The sequence below is a fragment of the Monodon monoceros genome, unplaced genomic scaffold (genome assembly GCF_005190385.1).
Source record: "Monodon monoceros isolate NGI ecotype Baffin Bay Population unplaced genomic scaffold, NGI_Narwhal_1 Super_Scaffold_22, whole genome shotgun sequence".
Taxonomy (NCBI): Eukaryota; Metazoa; Chordata; class Mammalia; order Artiodactyla; family Monodontidae; genus Monodon; species Monodon monoceros.
The window spans coordinates 59,763,612-59,782,676 of NW_021703779.1; the positions used below are offsets into that span (position 1 = coordinate 59,763,612).

The 19,065-nt window shown below is 40.1% G+C and overlaps 1 protein-coding gene across 13 annotated transcripts in view; it reads left to right on the forward strand.

Moving 5' to 3' along the window:
- TAF1 (TATA-box binding protein associated factor 1) overlaps nucleotides 1–19,065 on the forward strand; it is a 98,613-nt gene that overhangs the window by 35,065 nt on the left and 44,483 nt on the right. For 12 of the 13 annotated variants that reach the window (XR_003796384.1, XR_003796383.1, XR_003796385.1 and 9 more), the window contains 7 exons: nucleotides 127–305; nucleotides 1,960–2,173; nucleotides 9,914–10,079; nucleotides 11,380–11,591; nucleotides 14,704–14,812; nucleotides 15,031–15,129; nucleotides 15,417–15,594. Coding sequence is in view for 10 of the 13 variants with exons in the window: in XM_029240661.1 (XP_029096494.1) it covers nucleotides 127–305; nucleotides 1,960–2,173; nucleotides 9,914–10,079; nucleotides 11,380–11,591; nucleotides 14,704–14,812; nucleotides 15,031–15,129; nucleotides 15,417–15,594 (1,157 nt within the window). In the remaining 3 variants the exon portion in view is untranslated. The remainder of the gene's footprint in view (nucleotides 1–126; nucleotides 306–1,959; nucleotides 2,174–9,913; nucleotides 10,080–11,379; nucleotides 11,592–14,703; nucleotides 14,813–15,030; nucleotides 15,130–15,416; nucleotides 15,595–19,065) is intronic. The other variant, XM_029240660.1, reaches the window with a different exon arrangement.

Consider the following 19,065-nt stretch of genomic DNA (forward strand, 5'->3'; position numbering starts at 1 on the left):
TTTGAATATTTCTTTTTTAAGGTTGATTTCTCAATTTCCTACTCTTGCCTAAACTAAAACTGTATTTCTTCAGTTGTTTCTACACGTTTATGTTTCCCTCTTCTTAACATTGTTTTTTCTTTTTAGGGTTTTGTCATCAACTGAAATCTTATCAACTGACACAGATAGCAGCTCAGCTGAAGACAGTGACTTTGAGGAGATGGGAAAGAACATCGAGAACATGTTGCAGAATAAGAAAACCAGCTCTCAGCTGTCACGTGAGCGGGAGGAGCAGGAGCGGAAGGAACTGCAGCGGATGCTACTGGGTGAGGGTAGTGACTTCACAGACAGACAAGAAAAAGAAAGATGAAGAAAGTGTAAATAACCACGCTAATAACTGAGGTAGAGCTGGAGGCAGAAGAAGTAGGGGACGAGTGTAGAAAAGCCTATAGAAGAGGTAGAGAGATTCTGCAAACTGGACTGTAGGTTTGTCTGTGGGGCACAAATTGAAGAGATGTTGCCAGTCCACTACGGCCTCTGTCTGTATTAGGCCTGGCCAAGCCAGGGCTATCCGTGCTGTACATCAGTTGAGTTTTCTGGGCATTCATCCTAGAGGGTAAGAGTTTTTAATACAGAATCTGTGGATGAATTGGGGGATTTTTAATGAACCCTCTGAAATCACATGTACAATTCTATGCAAATGTGCCTTTTCTGAGAAGATCCATGGCTTTCAGAAGATTCTTAAAGGAGTCTTAGACCCTAAAAAGTTTAAAATCACCAACCCAAAATTGCATAAGTTGACGGTGGGATGAGAAAGGCCTAAACTGGTTTGGGATCTGGTCACTGGGAATGAAAAGAGGAGAAAAATCAAAGGGACCTTAAGATTTCACTCTTGCTTGCTAGAAAGATGGTGGTACCATTGATTAAAGTAGTAAATTTCAGAAAAAGAAGCAGGTTTAAGAAGGAAAGGTGTAATATGTGGTGTTTGAGGTCCCCATGATACTCTCAGTATAGATGTCAAGCAGGCAATTGAAAACTTGGTTGTAGATACTGAGAGGGAGGATAAAGGCTGAAGATGAAGGTTTAAATGACTATTTTCACTCACAGTAGTCTTTCCTTTGTTTCCTCCCTGTAAAAGCTTTGTGTAATTCTGTTGTTCTGGCTACTTTGTGAAGATGTGATAAAGCCTTTCCTCGAGTGTGGTCCTGGACCAGCAGTATCTACATCACATGGGAGCTTGTTAGAAATGCAGCATCTCAGGTCTCACCCCAAACCTACTGAATTAGAATATATTTTAACAAGATCCTCAGATGATTCCTATTCGTTCATATTAAAAGTTTGAGAAGCGTACGCTAGGCCTTGAGACTCTGGAATTTTTCTGTGGTGCCATCTTTTTTTTTTTTTTTTTTTTTTTTGCGGTACGCGGGCCTCTCACTGTTGTGGCCTCTCCTGTTGCGGAGCACAGGCTCCAGACGCGCAGGCCCGGCGGCCATGGCTCACGGACCCAGCCGCTCCGCAGCATGTGGGATCTTACCGGACCGGGGCACGAACCCGTGTCCTCTGCATCGGCAGGCGGACTCTCAACCACTGCGCCACCAGGGAAGCCCTGTGGTGCCATCTTTTTCCCCTGGGTGCTTTTCTATAATGTGACCATCAATTGCTTCCTGCTTGGACTTTATTCTTGTGCTGTTGTTCAGAGGAATCAGAATACAGCTACTGCTCTTCTGTCCTCTGTATAACAAACATGTTTTTTGAGATCCTTTCAGAACTTTCTGTACTTACAAAAATGATAACTCTGACAGTGGTAAAATGAAGTCAGGAAAGGACAACTCAGTGTATTCTTGGGGCTGGTGGTGACTGATGCTTTCTGTAGAAACATAGTTCTGTGGCATGTTGAGCTTCAGGGTTGCCACTCAGCCCCAAGAAAATGGCCATTTGGGTGGTAGGGGGAATTTGTGGAAATCTTTTTCTGCCTTGCAGCAGCAGGCTCAGCAGCATCAGGAAACAATCACAGAGATGATGACACAGCTTCTGTGACTAGCCTTAACTCTTCTGCCACCGGCCGTTGTCTCAAGATTTATCGCACATTTCGCGATGAAGAGGGCAAAGAATATGTTCGCTGTGAGACCGTCCGAAAGCCAGCTGTCATTGATGCCTATGTGCGTATACGGACCACGAAAGATGAGGAATTCATGTGAGTTTGACTCCCTTCCCACTTTCCAGTGCGATAAGAAGAATGATAATGATGGGGAAGGGAGTGAGGGTGGATGCTTGAGTTTTTTATATTTTTAATTTTTAAATATTTTTTTATTTTTTATTTTTTGAATATTCTTTTTTCACACACACACACACACACACACACTGTATTTTATTTTTACGAGATAAGTAAACTGACACCAAGCATTGTAAATGGATGACCACAACAAAAGCAACAATGATTGCAATTACCAAACATGAAACACACTCATACTATGTCATAGTATTGACATTCAGTCCAGTAATCCTCCACTATAACAGCTCCTTTACTTTGCAGTGAAAATTGATTTGTATATTTTTTGCCTCTGAGTCCTGGTGGGTTTTTTTTTTTTTTAATTCAAACAGAAAGTCACAAAAATTATAATCATCCTCATTAGTTCACTCAGTCCCATGTAATTAATTTTTTTAATCTTGATCCTTTTTTTTTTCAATATTTATTTATTTGTTTATTTATTTATGGCTGCATTGGGTTTTTGTTGCTGCACGCAGGCTTTCTCTAGTTGTGGCGAGCGGGGGCTACTCTTCATTGCCATGCATGGGCTTCTCATTGTCGTCGCTTCTCTTGTTGCAGAGCACAGGCTCTAGGCGTGCGGGCTTCAGTAGTTGTAGCACACGGGCTCAGTAGTTGTGGCTCGCGAGCTCTAGAACTCAGGCTCAGTAGTTGTGGCGCACAGGCTTAGTTGCTCCGTGGCATGTGGGATCTTCCCAGGCCAGGGCTTGAACCCGTGTCCCTTGCGTTGGCAGGCAGATTCTTAACCACTGTGCCACCAGGGAAGCCCCATCTTGATCTTTTGTTAGCACTTTTATGAATTGATCAGTTTTACATTAAGAGTTCTGAAAATGCTTATTCACTTCAGTTCAGCAGTATAGTCAGTTACCAGAAACCTGTACTTGTCAGAGTCTTTTCCATGAATTCCTTGAAGATGAAAACCTTTTATAGGAACGTTTTTGCAAAAGCATCAGAGGACACCCAGAACTGTCTGAAAATGACAAAAGACTTGAAAATGACCATGGTTAAAGATTTGATGAAAGTTCATAGTAACATAATTGACAAGGAAATTTCGTTATTTCTGAGATACACATTTTAAAATAATAACTAGAAGTATGACTTATAACATTATACCAGAACATATAAGATTTTTAGAAATTTCATGTAACGTCTGAAACATTTATATTAACGTATGTCCGTAGAAATAACCCAAAGAAAGTTTAGTATTAGTTGTTTTTTTGTTAGCTTGTTTGTGTCTCAACTTCTGCCCTGCAAACCGGTTCATCTGTACCATTTTTCTAGGTTCCACATACATGTGTTAATATACGATATTTTTCTCTTTCTGACATACTTCACTCTGTATGACAGTCTCTAGATCCATCCACGTCTCAACAAATGACTCAATTTCGTTCCTTTTTATAGCTGAGTAATATTCCATTGTATATATGTAACACAACTTCTTTATCCATTCGTCTGTTGGTGGGCATTTAGGTTGCTTCCATGACCTGGCTATTGTAAATAGTGCTGCAATGAACATTGGGGTGCATGTGTCTTTTTGAATTATGGTTTTCTCTGGGTATATGCCCAATAGTGGGATTGCTGGGTCATATGGTAATTCTATTTGTAGTTTTTTAAGGAACCTCCATACTGTTCTCCATAGTGGCTGTATCAATTTACATTCCCACCAACAGTGCAAGAGGGTTCCCTTTTCTCCACACCCTCTCCAGCATTTGTTGTTTGTAAATTTTCTGATGATGCCCATTCTAACTGGTGTGGGGTGATACCTCATTGTAGTTTTGATTTGTACTTCTCTACTAATTACTGATGTTGAGCAACTTTTCATGTGCTTCTTGGCCATCTGTATGTCTTCTTTGGAGAAATGTCTATTTAGGTCTTCTGCCGATTTTTGGATTGGGTTGTTTGTTTCTTTAATATTGAGCTGCATGAGCTGTTTATATATTTTGGAGATTAATTCTTTATCCATTGATTCATTTGCAAATATTTTCTCCCATTCTGAGGGTTATCTTTTTGTCTCGTTTATGGTTTCCTTTGCTGTGCAGAAGCTTGGAAGTTTCATTAGGTCCCATTTGTTTATTTTTGTTTTTATTTCCATTACTCTAGGAGGTGGATGAAAAAAGATCTTGCTGTGATTTATGTCAAAGAGTGTTTCTTCCTATGTTTTCCTCTAAGAGATTTATACTGTCCGGTTTTACATTTAGGTCTCAAATCCATTTTGAGTTGATTTTTCTGTATGGTGTTAGGGAGTGTTCTAATTTCATTCTTTTACATGTAGCTGTCCAGTTTGCCCAGCACCACTTATTGAAGAGACTGTCTTTTCTCCATTGTATATCTTTGCCTCCTTTGTCATAGATTAGTTGACCATAGGTGCATGGGTTTATCTCTGGGCTTTCTGTCTTGTTCCATTGATCTACGTTTCTGTTTTTGTGCCAGTACCATATTGTCTTGATTACTGTAGCTTTGTAGTATAGTCTGAAGTCAGGGTGTCTGATTCCTCCAGCTCCGTTTTTTTCCTTCAAGATTGCTTTGGCTATTCGGGGTCTTTTGTGTCCCCATACAAATTTTAAGACGATTTGTTCTAGTTCCGTAAAAAATGCCATTGGTAATTTGATAGGGATTGCATTGAATCTGTAGATTGCTTTGGGTAGTGTAGTCATTTTCACAATGTTGATTCTGCCAATCCAAGAACATGGTATATCTCTCCATCTGTTGGTATCATCTTTTTTTTTTTTTTTAATGGTACAGTCACTTTTTTTTAATTTTATTTATTTACTTTTGGCTGTGTTGGGTCTTCGTTTCTGTGCGAGGGCTTTCTCTAGTTGTGGCAAGCGGGGGCCACTCTTCATCGCGGTGCGCGGGCCTCTCACTATCGCGGCCTCTCTTGTTGCGGAGCACAGGCTCCAGACGCGCAGGCTCAGTAGTTGTGTCTCACGGACCTAGTTGCTCCGCGGCATGTGGGATCTTCCCAGACCAGGGCTTGAACCCGTGTCCCCTGCATTGGCAGGCAGATTCTCAACCACTGCGCCACCAGGGAAGCCCTGTTGGTATCATCTTTAATTTCTTTCATCAGTGTCTTATAATTTTCTGCATACAGCTCTTTTGTCTCCTTAGGTAGGTTTATTCCTAGGTATTTTATTCTTTTTGTTGCATTGGTAAATGGGAGTGTTTCCATAATTTCTGTTTCGGATTTTTCATCATTAGTGTATAGGAATGCAAGAGATTTCTGTGCATTAATTTTGTATCCTGCAACTTTACCAAATTCATTGATTAGCTCTAGTAGTTTTCTGGTGGCATCTTTAGGATTCTCTGTGTATAGTATCATGTCATCTGCAAACAGTGACAGTTTGACTTCTTCTTTTCCAGTTTGTATTCCTTTTATTTCTTTTTCTTCTGTGATTGCCATAGCTAGGACTTCCAAAACTGTGTTGAATAATAGTGGTGAGAGTGGGCATGCTTGTCTCGTTCCTGATCTTAGAGGAAATGCTTTCAGTTTTTTCACCATTGAGAATGTTTGCTGTGGGTTTGTCGTATATGGCCTTTATTATGTTGAGGTAGGTTCCCTCTATGCCCACTTTCTAGAGAGTTTTTATCATAAATCGGTGTTGAATTTTGTCAGAAGCTTTTTCTGCATCTGTTGAGATGATCATATGGTTTTTATTCTTCAGTTTGTTAATACAGTGTATCACATTGGTTGATTTGTGTATATTGAAGAATCCTTGCATCCCTGGGATAAATCCCACTTGATCATGGTGTATGATCCTTTTAATGTCTTGTGGATTCTGTTGCTAGTATTTTGTTGAGGATTTTTGCATCTATATTCATCAGTGATATTGGTCTGTTATTTTCTTTTTTTGTAGTATCTTTGTCTGGTTTTGGTGTCGGGGTGATGGTGGCCTCATAGAATGAGTTTGGGAGTGTTCCTTCCTCTGCAATTTTTTGGAAGAGTTTGAGAAGGATGGGTGTTAGCTCTTCTCTAAATTTTTGATAGAATTCACCTGTGAAGCCATCTGGTCCTGGACTTTAGTTTCTTGGAAGATTTTTAATCACAGTTTCAATTTCATTACTTGTGATTAGTCTGTTCATATTTTCTCTTTCTTCCTCGTTCAGTCTTGGAAGGTTATACCTTTCTAAGAATTTGTCCATTTCTTCCAGGTTGTCCATTTTATTGGCATAGAGTTGCTTGTAGTAGTCTCTTAGGATGCTTTGTATTTTTGCGGTGTCTGTTGTAACAACTTCTTTTTCATTTCTAATTTTATTGATTTGAGTCCTCTCCCTCTTTTTCTTGATGAGTCTGGCTAATGGTTTATCAATTTTGTTTATCTTCTCAAAGAACCAGTTTTAGTTTTATTGATCTTTGCTATTGTTTTCTTTGTTTCTCTTTCATTTACTTCTGCTCTGCTCTTTATGATTTCTTTCCTTCCGCTAATTTTGGATTTTGTTAGTTCTTCTTTCTCTAGTTCCTTTAGGTATAATGTTAGATTGTTTACTTGAGATTTTTGTTTCTTGAGGTAGGCTTGTATAGCTATAAACTTCCCTCTTAGAACTGCTTTTGCTGCATCCCATAGATTTTGGATCATCGTGTTTTCATTGTCATTTGTCTCTAGTTATTTTTTGATGTCCTCTTTGATTTCTTCAGTGATCTCTTGGTTATTTAGCAACGTATTGTTTAGCCTCCGTGTGTTTGTGTTTTTTACGTTTTTTTCCCTGTAATTCATTTCTAATCTCATAGCGTTGTGGTCAGAAAAGATGCTTTATATGATTTCAATTTTCTTAAATTTACTGAGGCTTGATTTGTGACCCAAGATGTGATCTGTCCTGGAGAATGTTCCATGTGCCCTTGAGAAGAAAGTGTAATCTGCTGTTTTTGGATGGGATGTCCTATAAATATCAATTCAATCTATCTGGTCTCTTGTGTCATTTAAAGCTTCTGTTTCTTTGTTTATTTTCATTTTGGATGATCTGTCCACTGGTGTAAGTGAGGTGTTAAAGTCCCCCACTGTTACTGTGTTACTGTCAATTTCCTCTTTTATAGCTGTTAGCAGTTGCCTTATGTATTGAGAGCGCTCCTATGTTGGGTGCATATATATTTATAATTGTTATATCTTCTTGGATTGGTCCCTTGATCATTATGTAGTGTCCTTCCTTTCTCTTGTAATATTCTTTATTTTAAAGTCTATTTTTTCTGATATGAGTTAGCTACTCCAGCTTTCTTTTGATTTCCATTTTCATGGAATATCTTTTTCCATCCCCTCACTTTCAGTCTGTATGTGTCCCTAGGTCTGAAGTGGGTCTCTTCTAGACAGCATATATATGGGTCTTGTTTTTGTATCCATTCAGCAAGCCTGTGTCTTTTGGTTGGAGCATTTAATCCGTTCACTTTTAAGGTAATTATCGATATGTATGTTCCTATGACCAGTTTCTTAATTGTTTTGGGTTTGTTTTTGTAGGTCCTTTTCTTCTCTTGTGTTTCCCACTTAGAGAAGTTCCTTTAGCAGTTGTTGTAGAGCTGGTTTGGTGGTGCTGAATTCTCTTAGCTTTTGCTTGTCTGTAAAGCTTTTGATTTCTCCATGGAATGTGAATGAGATCCTTGCTGCATAGAGTAATCTTGGTTGTAGTTTCTTCCCTATCATCACTTTAAGTATATCATGCCACTCCCTTCTGGCTTGTAGAGTTTCTGCTGAGAAATCAGCTGTTAACCTTATGGGAGTTCCCTTGTATTTTATTATTTGTTTTTCCCTTGCTGCTTTCAATAATTTTTCTTTGTCTTTAATTTTTGCCAGTTTGATTACTATGTGTTTTGACGTGTGTCTCCTTGGGTTTATCCTGTATGAGACTTTCTGTGCTTCCTGGACTTGGGTGGCTATTTCCTTTCCCATGTTAGGGAAGTTTTCGACTATAATCTCTTCAGATATCTTCTCGGGTCCTTTATCTCTCTCTTCTCCTTCTGGGACCCCTATAATGCGAATGTTGTTGCGTTTAATGTTGTCCCAGAGGTCTGTTAGGCTCTCTTCATTTCTTTTCATTCTCTTTTCTTTACTCTGTTCTGCAGCACTGAATTTCACCATTCTGTCTTCCAGGTCACTTATCCGTTCTTCTGCCTCAGTTATTCTGCTATGGATTCCTTCTAGTGTAGTTTTCATTTCAGTTATTGTATTGTTCATCTCTGTTTGTTCTTTACTTCTTCTAGGTCTTTGTTAAACATTTCTTGCATCTTCTCAATCTTTGCCTCCATTCTTTTTCTGAGGTCCTGGATCATCTTCACTATCTGAATTCTTTTTCCGGAAGGTTGCCTATCTCAACTTCATTTAGTTGTTTTTCTGGCGTTTTATCTTGTTCCTTCATCTGGTATTAGCCCTCTGCCTTTTCATCTTGTCTGTCTTTCTGTGAATGTGGTTTTTGTTCCACAGGCTGCAGGATTGTAGTTCTTCCTTCTTCTGCTGTCTGCCCTCTGGGGGATGAGGCTATCTAAGAGGCTTGATGGGAGGGACTGTTGGTGGGTAGAGCTGACTGTTGCTCTGGTGGGCAGAGCTTAGTAAAACTTTAATCCACTTGACTGTTGATGGGTGAGGTTGTGTTCCCTCCTTGTTGGTTGTTTGGCCTGAGGCAACCCAACAGTGGAGCCTACCTGGGCTCTTTGGTGGGGCTAATGACAGACTCTGGGAGGGCTCACACCAAGGAGTACTTCCCAGAACTCCTGCTGCCAGTGTCCTTGTCCCCACGGTGAGCCACAGCCACCCCCACCCCCCGCCTCTGCAGGAGACCCTCCAACGCTAGCAGGTAGGTCTGGTTCAGCCTCCCTTGGAGTCACTGCTCCTTCCCGTGGGTCCCAATGCGCACACTACTTTGTGTGTGCCCTCCAAAATTGGAGTCTCTCTTTCCCCCAGTCCTGTCAAAGTCCTGCAATCAATTCCCACTAGGCTTCAAAGCCTGATTCTCTAGGAATTCCTCCTTCTGTTGCTGGATCCCCAGGTTGGGAAGCCTGATGTGGGGCTCAGAACCTTCACTCCAGTGGGTGGACTTCTGTGGTGTAAGTGTTCTCCAGTCTGTGAGTCACCCACTCAGCAGTTATGGGATTGGATTTTACTGTGATTGTGCCCCTCCTACTGTCTCATTGTGGCTTCTCCTTTGTCTTTGGATGTGGGGTATCTATTTTGGTGAGTTCCAGTGTCTTCCTGTTGATGATTGTCCAGCAGCAGCTAGTTGTGATTCTGGTGTTCTTGCAAGAGGGCGTGAGAGCACGTCCTTCTACTCCGCCATCTTGTTTCCTCCCGATGCTTGAGTTTTAGTGACAGGATTCTGCACAGTTGTCCCTGGAAGTCTGTTTTAATTGGGAACCATTTTGCCTTTAGAACTTTGGGTTTGAACAAAGCCAAATCACGGGGAGAATTCCAAATTTGCTGCAAAATAAAGGCATGTTTTTAGTTCCACTGGGTCCTTTGTATTTTCATTGGTTGGTTGGCAAAAATCTTAGGGACTCCTCAGGGCTGCTCATTCTGAGAGAGGTGCCTCTCTGCACGTGGAAGAATGATGAGCAGGTTAGATGGGGATGCCAGGTAGCCCCTTTTGTTTCATTATTGATGGATTACTTTAGTCCTGAAATGTTTGCTATCAGGACAGTGTTCTTGGTTTAAGTTTGCTTATGGATCTGTGATTTTTTTCCCCATCATTTAGTCGCAAATTTGCCCTTTTTGATGAGCAGCATCGAGAAGAGATGCGAAAAGAACGGCGGAGGATTCAAGAGCAACTGAGGCGGCTTAAGCGAAACCAGGAAAAGGAGAAGCTTAAGGGTCCTCCTGAGAAGAAGCCCAAAAAAATGAAGGAGCGTCCTGACCTAAAAGTAAGTGTATGTGGTGTGATCATAACTAAGAAAGCATACCTTTTCCCTTAGCTTTTGGCATCCTCCCTTACTGGGAATGAGGGCAGTACTGTGGAAAACTACTTTGAATTGATGTGGCCGCTTGGGTGTTATTAGTACTATTGTGACTGGTACTGACAACACCAGACTTGATCTGGTGTCTTTGGGTGTCATTTATACTTCATCCATTGGAAATATTTTCTGTGAGTTGAGATAGGTGTGGTGGATTTTTTTTAACATGTACATGTATGTACATATATGAACACATCTTGTTTTTCAATTGCATGTATTAAAAAGCAACAGAAAAAATCATACAATACAGGTTGCTTTGCATAATTTAGGTGGGATTCCAGATATTACTGTGCAGTGTAACTGTAACGTGCATCACAAAATGAGGCAACTGTGGTACAGTGGAAAGAGCCATGGACTCGGAAACAGAAGATCTGGGTTCAGGTTCTTCTTCTGCCATTTAGTAACTCTGTGACCGTAACCTCTCCAAACCTGTTTTCTCTTCTATAAAATGATACCTATCTCACACTGGTGTTGTATTAAAGTATATAATGCATGGGAAGCACTTCATAAACTAAAATTCTCAACGAATGGGAACTGCTATTAACACGTACTGAGGTCATTAAGTATTTTAATGTTTCTTTCTTCCATGTGATATTATATAAGTATTGTATGATACAGTATTGATCCATTTTACAGATGAAACTGAGGGCAGTTGCAAAAGTAAGATGGAGACTTGGGCTTTTTGGTTTTTGGGGTTTTTTGCCACACTGCACGGCTTGTGGGATCTTAGTTCCCTGACCAGGGGTTGAACCCAGGCCCTCTGCAATGAGAGCACGGAGTCCTAACCACTGGACCACCAGGGAATTCCCGGAGACTTGGTATTATTAAGCCTTTTCCTTGAGGCTGGGAATACACCCATGCTGGCTGCCTGTGAGGCTGAATGCAGCCTTGGGCTTCCAGTAGCCTTTCTTATGCATATTTAATATTTTCGTAGTTTACAACTTAAATTGGGGGTAGAAATCTGCTCTCTTCTCTCCCTCACTTGGTTTTTAAAGTAATGTTCAGTCTCTGGATTTCATTTTGTTTTTAATGTGTCATTTCCATACGTGCACTTTTGTCTAGTGCCTTCTGGTTGAAAGGCGTATAACGATTCTGTTAGAATAAAATTTCTGGGCCTGCCTTTGTTTCTTTTCTACCTTCTATATATTTCTTAAAGCTAACAGGAAGAAGCCTGCTTACCTCTGACATGTTGATACTTTTCCTTTTGCAGCTGAAATGTGGGGCTTGTGGTGCCATTGGGCACATGAGAACAAACAAATTCTGCCCCCTTTATTATCAAACAAATGCCCCACCTTCCAACCCTGTTGCCATGACAGAGGAGCAGGAGGAAGAGTTGGAAAAGACAGTCATTCATAATGATAATGAAGAACTTATCAAGGTTGAAGGGACCAAGATTGTCTTAGGGAAACAGCTAATTGAGAGGTAAGAGATAGCAGGTGGGAGAGATCTGTTGGTGGTATCTGATGGGTGGCAGGGGTGGATGTGATGTGTTCTCTGAAGTGGAACTAAGGACATAGGAACTTTGATGGGTTTTCCTCACTAATTGTTGCCAGTAATGAAAATTAGTCTTGTGAAGCACTCATTAAGCTCCACCACTTGCCCTTGGGCATGCTACCTAACTTTTCTGAGTCTTAGTTTCCTTATTTAGAAAATAAAGTCACCCTTACAACGGTAGCTATGAAGGTAAAATGAGGGAGACTGTATAAAAAATGTAGTATAGTGCCTGGCATATAGTAGATGCTCTTCCCATTCTACTTCCAGGCACTTGTAATATTTGTAAGGTCCCTGATCTCAGATGTTCTGATAATGGACCATCCAAAAAGATTAAGGAGACAAACTATGCTTATACTATCTGTCTCTTGCCCTCAGAGAATTTGATAATCAAGTAGAAAAGTTTTTAAATAAAACAAATTCTCCCCTAAATTTTTAGTTTGAAAATTGCAAACCTACAGAAAAGCTGAAGGAATAATAAAGTTTGTTGTTCCTCTTAATTCACCAGCTGTTAACATTTGTCACATTTGTTTCATCTTTATATATCTAAAACATTTTCTTTCTGCTGAAACATTTGGAAGTTTTAGGCATCATGGCATTTCACTCAGATTCTTTAGCACACATAAAGAATAAAGATGTGGCAAACATGATACTATTACTACACGTAAGAAAATTAACATTAATTCAATAGGATCTAATATTCAGTCCTTATTCAAATTTCCCCAGTTGTGTCAATGTCCTTTATTGCCTGCCCCTCACCCCCCTTCAGGATCCAATTCCAGTTCAAACATTAAGTATTTTGAGTCTCTCTTAATCTACAACTGTCCTCCCCACCGTTTTGGTTTTCATGACTTTGAATGTTTTGAAGAGTCCAGGCCAATGGTCTCATAAAACATTCCACATTCTGGATTTGTCTGTTTTCGCATTGATTATATTCAGAGTAAATGTCTTTGGCAAGATTACAACATAGGTGGTATTATGTACTGCACCACATCAGGAAGCAGATAACGTCAGGTTTTCTCAGTATTTTGATTATCTTATTAAAGTGTTAATCCTCAGATTCCTCTATAATAAAGGTATGTTTTTTCCATTGTAATTAATATGTGGGTGAATATCCTGATTTAAAAAAGATTTTTTTTGACTGTGTTGTGTCTCCATTGCTGCACGTGGGCTTTCTCTAGTTGTGGCAAGTGGGGGCTACTCTTCATTGCGGTGCGTGGGCTTCTTGTTGCAGTGGCTTCTCTTATTGCGGAGCACAGGCTCTACGCATGCAGGCTTCAGTAGTTGCAGCATGCGGGCTCAGTAGTTGTGGCACATGGGCTCTAGGGTGCGTGGGCTTCAATAGTTGTGGCATACAGGCTCAGTAGTAGTTGTGGCTCTTGGGCTTAGTTGCTCTGCAGCATGTGGGATCTTCCCGGACCAGGGATCAAACCCGTGTCCCCTTGCATTGACAGATGGATTCTTAACCACTGCACCACCAGGGAAGTCCCTTTTTTTTTTTTTTTTTTCTCAGTAGCTTGAAACAACATACATTTATTATCTCACAGTTTCTGTGGGTCAGGAGTCTGGGCACAGCTCAGCTGGGTCCTCTGCTCAGAGGCTGCCTTCAAGGTGTCACTAGGGACTGCAGTCTATCCTGCTAACAATCTTTCTCTCAATAGTTTTAACATCCATTGATGATCATTACCTGATAACTCAGTTATTACATTGGGGGTTGCTTAATGGTTTTTCTAATTCTTTTCATTCTTTCTACGTTAACTGGCATTCTGTAAAGAGCTTCCCCCTCCCTTTTTTGTTTGGGTATTACTATAGATTCTGAAATTCTTTCTTTTGGAAACTTTAATATATTAAAATCTATTAACATCATTATTAATTTTGATGGCCAGATTGTCCCAAATTTGATCCCTTCAGGCCTGACCTGTGTCCTTTGGAAATGACCCTATAAATTTTGAAAACTTCTTTGCTTTTTGGCTCGAGATGTTCCAGGCTATCCTTGAAATTTCCCTGTCCCAGACCCAGAGTCAACCATTTCTCAGGGATTCCTGGTTCCTTTTATTGGAGAATGGTATTTAGAAAACAATATCTAGGTGTTAGGTATGCTCATTGCCACTGAGATGTCATTGCTTCTAGGCTCTTAGTAGACAGAACTAGGAAATATACATATATTGTAAATCACAACTTCATATCAATACCTCCAATTCAAATTGTATCTACGGCTTCTTCCTCATTTTCCTCCGTTTCATATTTGTATCCTTTCTTTGGTTCCCAACATCTTGCTCTGTCCTATGATATTTACAAAATAGTTTGAGAATTACAATACCAATACTACTACCAATAGCAAATCTGTACAGTAGGTTCAAGGTGTTTTCTGTAATTAGTTGTCCTTGGATTATATGCCACTGAAGTTGTACAGTCAGGGTATTCTATTCAAAATATATTTGAATTCTTTTTTGAGTATATAATTTTTAATTAATTTGATATGCAGTTATATTCATTTGTTTCTGTTTCTGTTTAGATTTGAGGGTTGTTTTCCATCCTCGTTAATTTAATTTATCGATATCTATAGTAGTCATGTTTTGAAGCACATTAGAAAAGGAAAATGTAGTATCTTGATCCCATATGATGGAAAGGAAGAAGGTGGATGGGCTTTTAATGATTGAGGGAGACTCAAATTAGTTTTTCTTTTCAAACCTGCTTTAATTTCTTCCTTGTTTCTATTCTGAGTAAGTTAAATTTCCTAGCCCTTTAACCGAAAGATAGAATGTTGGAGCTGGGAGGATTCTTGAAATTCCTTTAGCCTAGTTCCCTTATCTTCCAAATAGGAAACTGAGGTGAAGTTGTGGCTTGCCTAGTTTTTTATTAATTTGGAGATCCTATGAGGCCTTGCCTGATCTGAGCCTTAGAATGTGGATGTCTGGCCTTTGGTTTGGCTTTTTCCTCCCCAGGCTCATGCTCAGGTACTTTGGACTTTTTCATTGTAGTTGCTTTTTTTCTGGGGACTAGAAATAGGGACTGCACACTATGAAAGTGTTATTGATTGCAGTGCAGATGAGGTTCGCAGAAAATCTCTGGTTCTCAAGTTCCCTAAGCAGCAACTTCCTCCCAAGAAGAAACGGCGAGTTGGAACCACTGTTCACTGTGACTATTTAAATGTGAGTATTGGCATTGCTGCTTTCTGACCACATAGGGTTCTCATTAATTCCCCCAGCCGTCTAAGCCATGGCCCTGATATAGCCTTAGATTCTCCCTTTGGCCTTGCCCTGAGAATTACGTGTACTGTGCATTACAGGGTTTCCAAAATATATATGTATTGGCGTTTATTTTTTTTTTTTAATCTAAAGAAGCATTCTGATTTCTTGTTTTTCCTTAGAGACCTCATAAGTCCATTCACCGGCGCCGGACAGACCCCATGGTGACATTGTCATCCATTTTGGAGTCTATCATCAATGACATGAGAGATCTTCCAAATGTGAGTTCATTTCATTCAGATCTACAGTATGGATGGCAAGGCTGTTCTGTGTGATTTCAGATAGATGGCAGTAGAGTATAGTCCTAGGAACCTGGAACTCCTCTGATTCTTTGGGATATAGTTTTTCATTTATTTTTTAACAGTTTAGTAGAGGAAACAGACCTGCTCCATCTAGAGATTCCTTTGAGAGTTGACGGCCAGGTAGAGGTAAGATGTGAGAGAGTCTTGAAGAATTGGTCTGGCAGTTGTTCTTTGCTCATGGATGGTGCTGGCTCTTGTTTGCACAGACGTACCCTTTCCACACTCCAGTCAATGCAAAGGTTGTAAAGGACTACTACAAAATTATCACCCGACCAATGGACTTACAAACGCTCCGTGAAAATGTGCGTAAACGCCTCTACCCATCTCGGGAAGAGTTCAGAGAGCATTTGGAGCTAATTGTGAAAAATAGTGCAACCTACAATGGTAAGAATCACCTGTTCTTTGACTGCAAAGGTCACCTTTCAGATCCTTATTTATCCCTTACTAGTCCTAAATTTAGACTAGATTGGACTGACTGAAAGGACCTACAATGTAGTAGTACATTTTGGGGTTATGAAAATCAGGTAATGTACATTTTAATCATTTAATAAGTATTGCTTCTTTGTATTCCCACTTTTTTATGTATCCTCTAGAGAATTTAGAGAATCTGTTGAAACAATTGCATGAGAAGCAGTGAGAGATAGGAGTGAGCCTATAAGTAAATAGAAGGGAGAGGCATTCAGTGTGGATGGAACCCCCGCAGAGTATATGCTTGTTGACTATATTTGTCTTTGATTTGGTCTACAAATCTGTTATAGGGGCTGTTATATGTCTATTTTGCTCAAAAGCTGGAAAGGCAAGGAGGAAGAAATCTGTTTTCTGAGTCTTAAAGAGATCAAGAAACAGTATAGCTTCTGCATGTAGAGGATAAAGTTTTCTGGTTTCCAGTTGTATCCTTAGTGTAGGGATTAAGGTTACAGGTAGAGTATGAACTATGGCTCTGCCACTTACTAATTGAGTTACCTTAGACAACTTTTTTTTTTTTTTTTTTTTTTTTTTTTTTTTTTTGCGCGGTACACAGGCCTCTCACTGCCGCGGCCCCTCCCGTTGTGGAGCACAGGCTCCGGACGCGCAGGCTCAGCAGCCATGGCTCACGGGCCCAGCTGCTCCGCGGCACGCGGGGTCCTCCCGGACAGGGGCACGAACCCGTGTCCCCTGCATTGGCAGGCGGACTGTCAACAACTGCGCCACCAGAGAAGCCCCTAGACAACTTATTTAACCTCTCATAGCCTCTTCAGTTTTCTTACCTGTACACATGGGACAATAGTAGTACCTAGATTTTAATACATTTCACAAGCAGGCCTGACCCATTTATCTAGTCTCATCTATAGAGACTGGCTCCCAGACCTACTATAGATAGAGACTCTGGCTATGCTCAGTGTTGTATTTAACTAAATATCCTATACCATGTCTTCATGTCTTTGTACAGTCTTTGCCCTTTGTCTGCAGAGTGCCCTTTATTCCATTTCCATTCATATTTCCAGGCCAACTCATATCATCTCTTCATAAAGACTTATTCAGATTGCCCAAAGTACCCATTTTTTCAATCCTCTGTGCCCCCCAATACAATTAAATCAAGTTTTATAGCTCTTATGTGTTATATATAATTGTTCATATATCTGATTTTCCCATCACTTTGTGACCTCCTAGAGAGACTATTCATCTTTGTATTCCGAGGGCGTAGCAGAGTACCAGACACATACAAAGGAATAATAAATTTATTAGTCCCAACTGTCATTTAAGGTGACGAGGATAAATGCATAAACAAAAATCAGCTTGGAAGGGGAATGGGAAGGTAAGAGTTGACTTTGGAAATACAGAGCTTGAGGTACTTGTGGGTCATTTAGGTGGCAGTGTTCGTAAAAATTTGGAAATTTAAGTTATGACTTTCTCCACATCCCCCTCTAACTCAATCTTCCTTCTTCCTCATACCCAAATGCTGATAATAGTGATAATAGTAGTAGTGCCACCATTGCTAGTATTGCTGTCCATCTAGTTGTACAACCTAGAAATGTTGGCCATTGTTATTCCACTCTCCCTGCCCTATACTCATAGATCACTAAGTTGCATAAATTGTACCTTCTAAATTTTGCTGGAATACATCCCCTTCCTTTTGGTCTCCATTGCTACTATCTTAGTTGAAGCCCTTGTCGTCTCTTGTTTGACCTCTTGCAATAGCTTCCAGACTTTCTCTCTGCTGCTTGCCTTATTAATTCTTCACACTGTTGACAGGGTATTTTTTTCTGGATACACAAATTTGAAAAATTACTCTCTAGCTTAAAATCTCCAGTGCCTTTGTATCTCCTATGAGACCATTGTAATATGTCCCTTCTTGCCTTTCCAAGTTCCATTTCCTATTTCTCCTCCACACATACCTACCTGTATTCCAGTTGTACCAAACTACTTGTGATTCCTGTTGTGAAATGTATTGTTTCATGTTTCCATGAATTTGCTTACTTAACATGTTTTTGCATACTTTTTCCTCCCTCTGGAATGTTTTTCAACCCTACTGTCTACCTGATAGACTTCTCTTGTTTAATAACACTGCTCGATTGTCATTCACAACAAGCCTTCCCTACTCCTCCCTGGTACTCAGATTTAATTGTTGTAAAACAACTTAAAACACGTTGCAACCCCTCCACAGTTCATAGTAATCAGTGTATTCCTCTATTTGCACTTACACTCACTTTTTAAAAACTTTATTATGGAAATTGTTAGGCATATACAGAAGTAGAGAGAAAGTAAATAAACTTCAGTGCACCTATTCACCCAGTTCCACAATCACCAGCATATATGGCCAGTCTTGTTCATCGTTTAGCCTGTATTTCCAGACGTCATATCATTTCATCTGTAGATACTTCAAGCACTTACACCCTGTCGTGCAATGTTTTATTTTCATATCATTTTCTTTGACTAAACCAAGAACTCTCTAAGGTAGGGACTGTGTCTTATTTTCCCTTTATTCTCAACATTGAACACATCACAGACAGTCATTAAACAGTTGTTGAATGAATAAACAAATCCCTGTTAATTAATTAATAAGTAGTTGAGAAAAGAGCTGAGTTTTAGGCTCTGGGGAGCACTTACACGAAAGAATTGACAGAGGAAGATAAGAAAGTATACTGAAAGGAAGTAGCCAGAATTACTGTTTTTTTACATGAAAATGTTTTCACTATCCCTATGATGAGCTTAAATGAGGGTAGCCATAAGCAGGGAATGTAGGAGATAGTTGGAGGATTCTGTGAAGCTCTTGTTATGGATTTCAGGGAAACTAAAGTAGTAGTCTGAGGTGGGGTGGAGATTCTTTTCTGACAAAGGCTTTGGATTAGCCGTATGTTGGGTGGGCATCACAAACCATGAGTGCTGCAAACAAAAATTGCAGTCACAAATTTTGTATGTTGAGTCTGGAAGGATTATAAATCATTCATTCGTCTCCTTAGCCATCCTTAAACAAATTGTCATTCCCCATCCATAGTTTTATTTTCAAGGTATTAAAGGCAGCAGTATCGACAGTAGTACCGCTATGTATGGATATACACAAATAAGGGAGAGAGTTAAAATTAGTTTATTCATCCATATTGTGTATCTGCTATGTGTTAGGCACTGAAAAATGGAGATAAGACTGATACATCTGTCTAACCCAGCAGCCAGGCTGGTGCTTGGCACATATTAGGTGATTAAGTAAATGAGTTAAAAGTCTGGAGAGGTGTTGGTAGCTCTTGCCTCCCTCTCCCCCCCCCCCCCTTTTTTTTTTTTTGTGATACGCGGGCCTCTCACTGTTGCCTCTCCCGTTGCGGATGCGCAGGCTCAGCGGCCATGGCTCACGGGCTTAGCCACTCCGCGTCATGTGGGATC